Below are 9579 nucleotides of genomic sequence, written 5' to 3'. Positions count from 1 at the left end.
ACGATGAAGTGGTTCAATGTGTACGGTAGGTAGAAACATATGTTTCACTGAATGCACGATAGTCCTGGGGTGAACTAAGAAAGAAAGCAGAAAATCTGAGCAGTGACGTCACTAGGGTTGGTGTCACCCGGCCGGGTAACTCATGGTGTCACCCCCTCACGACTTACCGCATGGAAGCACACAGAAATATCCCATGGGTTCATTAACTAACACAAATTAAACTGTTGGGCAGGGGAGCATATTGCCTGCACCGGAACTCCCAAGGCATTATGGTAAATGCAGTCCTCAATAGTGTCGATACTCACAGTCTCTCAAGTGTTTGCCGCCTAATGTTGGTATAGCCAGTGCTGGATATTCTTGTACATGTGTCTCATGCTTAGTTGGTATTCCTCCAGTTTGCTTGTGCTTGACAGGCTGCTTCCCAACAGGAATTTCCTTCACCACACAGTCAAGCAGTGTTTGCTCGATAAAGGACGTAGGTCAGTGCCGAAGCACTTTTATAGTGGGAGGACAATGAGGTTTCATGCACATATTTACTTGCAGCAATGTAACATATGTGAGATGAGGGACTTCTTTTTGGGTCAATTACCATGGAACACAAAAAGATTGATTTAACGAAAAAGGAGAATATAAAAACGGGATATACAAACAGAATTTGAACCGATAAGTATTAATGGTGAGGATTATAGCCAGGACCACAGGAATTATGGGATTATGCAGCGTGGCGATTTTCACATAGTTATAGATTTGCCGCATTTGCCACATAATCCATCATCTGCTGCATAATCTGCAGATTTTAACTAAACACATTGTTTCTAGCTCAAATGGTTCACCAGTTCCTAACAGCGCAGCAGCACGTGTTGCCACACTGCGGAAGGTCTTTTGCAAAGGTTGACTAGTCACCTTTCTATTGCTTGCTATATTTGGGTATTAAACTGGTACCAATGATGTGCACCCAACAGTCCGGACAGTTTTAACATGTGTAAAAAGTACAAACTAATGAAGAAATGCCATTTAAAAATATGCTGCATTAAATCGCATAATTTGCCGTTTTTGCCACATAATTTACTGAACTGTGCTACATAATTTGGCCCTCCCATGCCGCATGATTCCAGTGGCCCTGATAATAGCTGAGGAAAGTTGTAGCTTAAGGTAATAACTTATGTTAAATATGAAGGGGAAATGTTTGTTAAGGCAAGGAATGTACACGAATCTCTTTTTAAATACATCAAATATATATATGTGAACAAGTAGGAAGAGAGCAGGTAAGTGCTAAGCATCAATAGTTAAAAGTGTGGTTAAAGGAAGTAGTGGGATGGGGGTTCCCGATAAGTAAACGAAGGCAAATCTGATATCACACGAGATTCCCAGCTAAAACATAAAATAATTGTCAACATTTCGGAAAAAAAGGGCCCACGATGAATCTTAATATGATTAAGGGGCCTGAAAGCCCCGAAATGAACATAGGATGATAGTGCTTCGTGCTAAGCATGAGCGAATTTTGCGGATCTCGCGTTCGCGAATTTTGCGGATTTGCGGATTCGCAATCCGCAAAATCCGCGAATTCCCGCGAATTTGCGGATTTTTTTTTTTTTGTGTTCGCCCGTGTTTCTGCCAGTTCGCGAGGGTTTTGTACACTTTCGCAAATTGCGAACTTACCTGTCGGGTCGCAAGTTTCGCGAACTTGTTGTTTCTACGTGTCCAGCCTGTTTGGGACACTCTTCTTCATCACTGCCACTCTCTGTCACCACTGCCACTCTCTGACTACTCATGCCACCCTCTGGCCCACCCATGCCACCCTCTGTTTCATCACCACACCCTCTGGTTGTCCAGTGTACATTATTTTCGGCAAAGCAAAGCACACCTTCCCTGCCTCAAGTGACCTGAATTAATTTGGGGCTGATTCATGTGTCACAGAATATTTTTTTAGCTGGCACCTGCTTCCTTAGTGCGCCCTGATTAGTGATCTTTTGCACTTGCTAAGTGCTTTCATTGTTGCAAAATTAGTTACAACACCTGCCCTGCCCCAACTGACAATAATGAATTAGGGGCTGATTAATGGATTTTAACTTCCAGCCTGGCTCCTGCTTGTCTCCCTTAGCTGTAATTCAGGACCTTTGTGGCATATGTGTAACTATTCTGAGGTTCAGAGCAGGGTCACATAATAGTTTCAACTGGCAACTGAACTCTGGAGGGGCCCCTCAGGAAGCACTCCAGGAAATGGCTACTAATGATGAGCCTGAACTTTTGAACCTGGTAAGTAGTTACTTTCAGTTTTGCTAAGATCGTATTTCTGCAATTTTGCACTTATTCGCGGGGCGCGAACTCACGCGAACAGTGCGAGCAGTGCGAGCAAAATCCGCTGCTCGCGGATTTGCGGATTTTGCGGGAAATTCGCAAATCTCGCGGATTGCGGATTTCCCGAAAATCCGCAAAATCCGCGAGCGGAACGGATTTTCCGCCCACGCCTACTTCGTGCGCAGGTAACCCGGAATTTCAGAATCCAACAACTTCTGCGTTTTACCACATAAAATGGATTTACTGCAATTGCCACATAGTTCACACTCTGCTGACTTATTGATAGAATAAAAAAATACTTTTAGCTGGAAAGGATCTATAGATATTAAGGAAAGTGTGACACATAGGGTGGCACGCTGTGGTGGCTGACCCTTTGCAATGGTTAACTTGTCACCTTTTGCGGCTAATTGATGCGCTCATGTCTTAAACTGGTAGGAATAAGGTTAAATAATTGTTCAGAGTTCAGACACTATCAGTGTGTGCTAAAATAATACTGAAACATAACGTGCCACATAATTGGACTTTTCTTGTTCCATAATTCAACCAATCCTCCTGCTTAATTTGGCCGCCTATAGCTGCACAATTCCAGTTGCCCTGTTTCGTGTGGATGCCCTTGTCAGAATTTGGGACACAGATTTCGAGGGAGAAAAGGGCCCTGAGCCTGTCATCACCGCTCCGACACAATTGCCAAAATGCTTTTCAGGTTGAAGGTTTCAGAGGCTGATATGACCTGATTTGCACTTTATTATTATTATGTTTCTTATATAGCGCCTGAATCGACCCCCGAAGGGGTATCTCCGCGCTTGCCTTGGGAACCCGTCCTGGATTTTCCCTGTGAGATAGCCCCTACAGGGCATCCCCAAGGTGAAAACCAGGCATCCTGCCTCGGGGGGGGGGCGGGAGGGGGGGGGGCCGTTGTGGAGATTAAGCAAGCTTAATGCCCAGAGTTGCAGAGTGTCAATCCATGATTAGGTCAGGCACCGAAGCGAGAAGAAGCGAGAATTATCGAGTCCATGGACATTTGAGCTCAAGACCCTGCCACGTCGGGAATTGAACCCTCGTCCCGGGTCTGACCTCTGCTTCAGGGTCTGCCTGCTCTAACCAGTGAGCCACACTTCTCCACTCTCTCGATATTATCCTACAGACGTCCTTATTCCACCGTGATATTGTCACACAATTCCTGCCTGGACTTCAGTGCACTACCATGCCTGGAGTAGCCAAAAAGTCACATCTACCCATCGTCACCAGATTGGTGACACCCCATCTGATGGTGTGACCCGGTGCGGTCTGCACCCCCCCTGCACCCCCCTAGTGACGCCACTGAATCTGAGCCTTTAAATGAACTGCCTGAACAGGCGCAGATTTACTAATGTCGACAGTTCACAAGCATTCCAAGAAGTAGTACCCATAGAAAGCTGTGCCAGGCTCTCAAGGCGCACTATTGAGAGCGTCACGTGACACTTGCATTCCACTCTTTTTCCCAGTGAGTATGTCTGCTTTACGTAAATTTACACACTGGGAGCCAGGTGCCCGATGTGTAGATGCACCTTTTTTTTCTTTCCCTACACCTCTTTCAAGCTCAGAGTTAGTCCTAAAATTACCTCTATGTGGCATGATTATAGCCAGGGCCGGACTGGCCGTAGCGGGCACCGGGTAATCACCCAGGGCCCCACCGGTGGGGGCCGGTTTGGGGCCCCTGGGGGCCGTTTTTCTTACAGGACCGTTTTTGCAGCATAGCTGCAAAAACGCCATCTAACAAAATCGGCCGGAAACCGGCCCTGGCTAGGAGCTCGACGGCCCCCTCAACCCCCCCAGTCCACTTAAAGGAATTTAACCTCCCTTGCTAGTCCGTCTACGGAGGCAGAGAGCCTCTGGGTTGCCCCGGCATGGCCAGATGAGCTGCCTCGTAGCCAGCATCTCCGGTGAATGCCATATTTGGCCTTTGTTTCGAAGAGCCTCTGTGATAACAGGCTCGTGCCTGTGATAACTCTGGGCCCCCCGGCTGGGCAGCGCGCCACGCACCTTTCAGAAGTCACTTCGAACTTTGTTATTCCACCAACAGTTTAGACCGTTTTAGACGTTCTCGTCGCCAAACATATACCAAAAGGATGCTGTTGTTTGCCATAAATAATGTACGAACTGTTCAGTTTAGAAACTGCTCTAAATATATTGTATCTCCTTTGGCGGGAATAAGTTTGTTGCCTTTGTGATCACTCGAGCTGGCTTTCAGATAAGGGCTGTCAGTCGAGTTCTGTCTAAATAAAGAAGGGGCCTTGGAAAAGTGACATTTCGAGAAGGGACTCCCCCTCTGCAGTGACCTTAGGCGCTCCGTAGGAGCTAGACATTCGCAGCCTGGACTCCTTGTTTGCGGCTAATCGGAAGCGTTCTGCGGGACAGCAGGAGAGATGCGGGTCCCAGCCATCAGAGACACCGGGGAAGATGAGAGCGACGAGGACGTGAAGGTACCGAGTGCAGGTGCACCCGTGAAAACGATGGCTTCCCTTTATCTCCCTTCTTTGGGCTGATCGTGGAATATATTTTTGGTTTCTTTACAGATCTTCCCTAACCCTGTTATTGAAGACAGAAATATCGAGTTTGCCAAGAAATGCAGTGAACTAATAAGCGATGTAGGTGACTATGTGTGTCATTTATTTACATTATTTGCAGTTTAGATGGCCATAAGTGTTATTACCCGAGTTATTGTCTTTATCTAAAATTGATAGCTTCATGAATAATCTGGCCTCTAGCTGTTCATCTGCATGTCCAGGCTGGTAAATAACTGCCGAGTGACTCTTAATATTCCTAATCAGTTTAAGTGAACATCCGGGAAATGATGTCACACTGCCTTTCAAAACTTAAGCTGACATCATCAAACAAAGAAACAGGCTAGGTTAGAGTACCTAATATTGTAGATGTTTATGTATAAAGGATTGGATATGGAGAGCTTTTTTTTCCTCTACACTTGCAGGTCCCTTTAAGTGTTTTTGTTTAGAAGTTGCAGCATGCATACCCCGAGAACTCTGGGATTTGGTAGAGTGTTCAACAAACGTGACAAAACAGAGAGAACATGTTTAGCTGTCATGTGTCTCTGTTTTTTAACTTTTTTTCTCTCTACGGGTATATATTATCATATATAGTATATATGAAGATGTGCAGAGTCTAAGATGCCATTAATTATCATTGTTCAGCGTGTGGAAGGGTCATGACCTATCAGAGGTGAAGCCTTGAGTGCTTCACGATGCTCCTCCTCTCCCTCAACTATGGTAATAAATAGCATATTGCACTCTGTGCGTCTGTATGTAGGGTTTATGTTGGAGCCTTTTTTCATTTGTGTTTGTTTTAACAAAAGGTATTCGACTAGAACCAGGATACAAGGGGTTACATTTGTGCATCAAGGTAATAACCCATGGAAGAGGCCCAATTACAGACTTGTTTGAATGTGTCATGTAATTGTTACATGCATTGATTGTGTAACGCAATAAAAATTGCTTTTCTCCTGTCGAGTTTGCTGTACTGTGGTAATATTCTTGAATCACACCTTTGCGCTGTAGCAACATATGCGTGACTTTGCATTTATTAGTACAGTTGCTGTAAATATTGTGCTACTGGGCCACATATACTTTTACTACCATGGCGTAAACATATTTATATTTAAATATATTTTTTTTTATTACGCCTGACCTTAGCTCACACTATCCTGATTTCATTTACTTATGCAGCCACTTTTTTCCTCTTGTGAGTGTTGATTGGCAAGCTCTTTATTTGTAGGTAGAGAACGCATCTTGACTTTGCTATTTCTCTGAAAATTCTCCAGTTTCAATGTTTTCCTAACTTCATTGATGCTACCTTGAAAGGCACGAGTGTCTTGTGTGAGATCAGCAATACATTCTTTTCATGACTGTCTAGAGTGACGCAATGGCCCAAAAAACGATGGACTGAAATGGGGCCAAATAAATACCTTTGACGGGCATTAATTCAAGTATTCCATCCATCCCTTTATTTTCCTGATAACCAGAATTTGGGCATGCGCGTTTGCGTTACACACCTGGAAAAGTAAGCCGTGGACTGTGAAGGGGTTAAGAAATGATTAGATGTCTCTGCTAGAAACTTAAGCAAGTAACCGAAGTCTAAGCTTACGTTAAAAAAAGGAGAAAAGAAACACCAAGCGCGCGAGAAGAAAAAGCGAAAAAATGTCCTTGTGGAAATATTTCGTTGCCCTTTCACTTAGATACAAGTGTTGTGGCCTTGTCTGTAAATAGAACTGCGCCGATGGCTCTCGTGCGTGACTGACACAGCAGGTCTATGTAATCTTTTAATGAGAACACGTTAGCGTTCTCAGAAGCTAAGAGGAAGTGATTGGGGAATACAAATCAGTCTGTACAGGCAGAGCTGATACCCATGCCGGACACCTTCAAAGAGATGCTCTTTTCTAGACTTCCGAACTCCATCGTTTGAGTCCCTCACTGTATTAATGCGAGCAGCACTTTCAGCTCAAAATACCACCGTCTGGTGCCTCAATGCCCTGTGAGTGGTTTGTTACAGGACTACTTTTAACTACAAGATGTAGTTCAGTCTGGTTTATTAGATAAGGGCAGGGAAAGTGTTTAATTCTCATTTCTGCAGTCTGTGACTTTACGGCATGCCGAGAGCGGCTATTGGAAATAAATGTTCATTTTGAAATTCTTTTCCCATGTTGTATGTGAACATGTTGCAAAAACAAGTTTTTTTCCATAATGTACAAATGGAGATTGCAAGCCTTTAGTAAGGTCTGATATGTCTGGACATATTGGTATTGTAGATGTATGAAAGTGGGGTATTATTTGAAGGGGCGTGAACCAACCTCAAATAATAAGCACAATCCTTAGATTGGTGTTCAGTGGTGAGATTTTTGCACTTGTGATTTTTATTCGTACTTAATTTATGTTACTCTTGACTTTGAAAGATTTTTATTAACACGATTTAGGATGTGTATTGTGCACAGGTTATTTAGCTTCCCAAGACATAATGATTGGTCCAGAGAGTTGTCCAACTGCCCATGCGATGACATGTCTGCGCAATCCACTATGCATGTTTTATTCTTTTGTAAATTTGATACAGTCCAGAGAAAAAGGTGGATACTTAGAATATTAGGCTCAAGACAATGTTATGTTATGCAATCTTTGGGGGAAGAACTTATAACTTTAGCTGTCACGTCGTTTTTAAAATCTGTTTTTAACTGTACAAAGACTATCCTCATGTAAGAATCTGTACTGTATAATTTATCTCATAATTCCGTGGCTTTTTATCCATATTTTTAGCATGAGCTTTTTTTTATTGTTCTATGTGCTTTTATGATTATTCTTGTATTCAAATAAAGCTTAATTGATAGTCTCATTCAGAAATGTGTGTAAAACCAAAAATTCCTTCATAATATAACATCAAAATAGTTTTTGAGTTTTAAATTCTTTTCTATTTCTTTTCCCTAAATTTCACTCCTGTTCTCATATTTTGCACCTGTGCTTTTTCCAAGAACGGAGGTGGATCTCAGCAACATTGAAAGGTTCACTATGGCCATGCTGAAAAAGTTGAGTGAGGAGAGGGGTGTGAAGTTAACAAAGGGCTTGAAGAAGCTGGAGTACCAGATAGTCCTCAGAGCCTAATGAGAGTTCTGAATGTTGTAGTCCGCACCACAGGTCAGGAGGATCAAATAGAAGAGGATGAAGAGAATATCATTGAAATCACCCCAGATAAGAGAGAAGAGCCCATGCCTCGTCCTGAACAGCAAGCAGTGTGTCCCGTGGCAATCTGATCTCACATGTCATGTAGTGTCCTCAGAGCAAATAGTCCCTGATGTAGTCTAGAAGGTGGTGACAGTTGACAACCAGATAAGCCACTGTCCAGCGGTTCTTTTTTCCTTTGAATGGTGGGGAGGTCTCAGTTTTCTTAAAGGTAGCTGCAAGTCTATCCATGCCTGTTGACTGCCTATTGGGAAATGATCTTGAGCACACTATCTGGAAAGAGGTGGAGCTCAGATTTCACTTGGAGATGTTGGGATTGCCTGAGTAGGTGTGCTTGGCCATTAGGTCCATGGCAGCCTAACAGGCACACCAGAAGGACACGAAGCCTGGAAAAATGGCCCAGGTGCCTGCCAAGAAGAGAAAGGGCAGGTGGCATGGAAAACTGACCCCGGAGCTTCCAATGGTCTGGGAGAAAGCTGATCCTGAGGGTGACACCCCGGAGCCTACATCGCTGCCCTTGGATACCTACCTTAGTTAGCTGGGTGGCAAACTGAGAGGGTTCGTCCAAGGAAGAGGTCTGCAAAGTGTAGAGGGTGTGTCCTAATCACTAAGGCCTTCAGTGGCAGGCTGAAATCCAGGCAGCTTGCAACACTACTATTGATGCACAGGGATTATGGTCTCCTGTATTGTGAGCCTAAGGCCCCTGAGTGAGCCTTGAGCTACTTGTGAGTTGGTGGTCCCCCAGTGCTACTTGGCCATCCTACTGGAGTTGGCTCATGATATACCCCTGATAGGACATCTGGCGCAGGCCAAAACATTTGACCAACTGGTCACCACTTCTATTTCACCCTGTACGTGGATGCAGATGCAGTCTGATGCCTTCTGAAAATCTTACCTGCCAGGCCAGTGGGAAGTCAGGGGCAAAGCACAAGGCCCACCTGCTTCCATTTCCTATAGTGGGAACATGCTTTGAGAAGACGGGCATTGATATTGTTTGGCCTCTGGACCTCAAGACTGCTTTAGGCAACAGGTTCATCCTGGTCTTGGTGGATTGTGCCTTTAGGCCATATTACTGAGGTTGATCACTGCTCCTGCATTGGCCGGGGCACTGTTGGGGATATTTACCAAGGTGGATTTCCCCAAGAGGTTGTGTCAGGCAGGGACACCAATTTACATGAAGTCCATTGTAAGAAGGAGGACGGAGGCAAGCCTGGCTGGAAGTGGGACGCGGAGGACGGAGGTGAGCAGGACCGGAAGGAGGACACAGCTGGCACCTCACATTCGGAACAGGAAGAAGGCAGCGGCCTAGACATCGGCAACAGGAAGGCGGAAGTATGCGGGATAAAGAGAGCGGACGCCGAGGAGCTAGAGACTCATGTCGGGAAGACAGAGAGTGCGGAAGACGGTGGAGCGGAGGAGGACCGGACCGAGATGGAGCAGGCAAGAGTACCACGAACGTGAGGAGCATACAAAGTGTCCAAACCCGGAGGGCTGCAGGCAGGAGAAGACGCCCCGGGTCCAGCTGCCACGGTCCTGAGGACAGGCCGTGGCTTCAGGCAAGTGC

The 9579-nt window shown here is 45.0% G+C and overlaps 1 protein-coding gene across 1 annotated transcript in view; it reads left to right on the top strand.

Annotated features, from left to right (window-relative positions):
* Window positions 1–4527: 4527 nt before the first annotated feature.
* The window catches only part of LOC147663099 (nebulette-like), a 348425-nt gene continuing 343373 nt past the window's right edge, over window positions 4528–9579 (top strand). The window contains 2 exon segments of the mRNA XM_086950681.1: window positions 4528–4760; window positions 4854–4925. Of these exon segments, the coding sequence (XP_086806807.1) occupies window positions 4704–4760; window positions 4854–4925 (129 nt within the window). The 5' untranslated portion in view covers window positions 4528–4703.

This window comes from Lissotriton vulgaris, unplaced genomic scaffold, assembly GCF_964263255.1.
Source record: "Lissotriton vulgaris unplaced genomic scaffold, aLisVul1.2 SCAFFOLD_926, whole genome shotgun sequence".
In the NCBI taxonomy this organism is placed as follows: domain Eukaryota; kingdom Metazoa; phylum Chordata; class Amphibia; order Caudata; family Salamandridae; genus Lissotriton; species Lissotriton vulgaris.
This window is presented reverse-complemented; position numbering and strand designations above follow the sequence as displayed.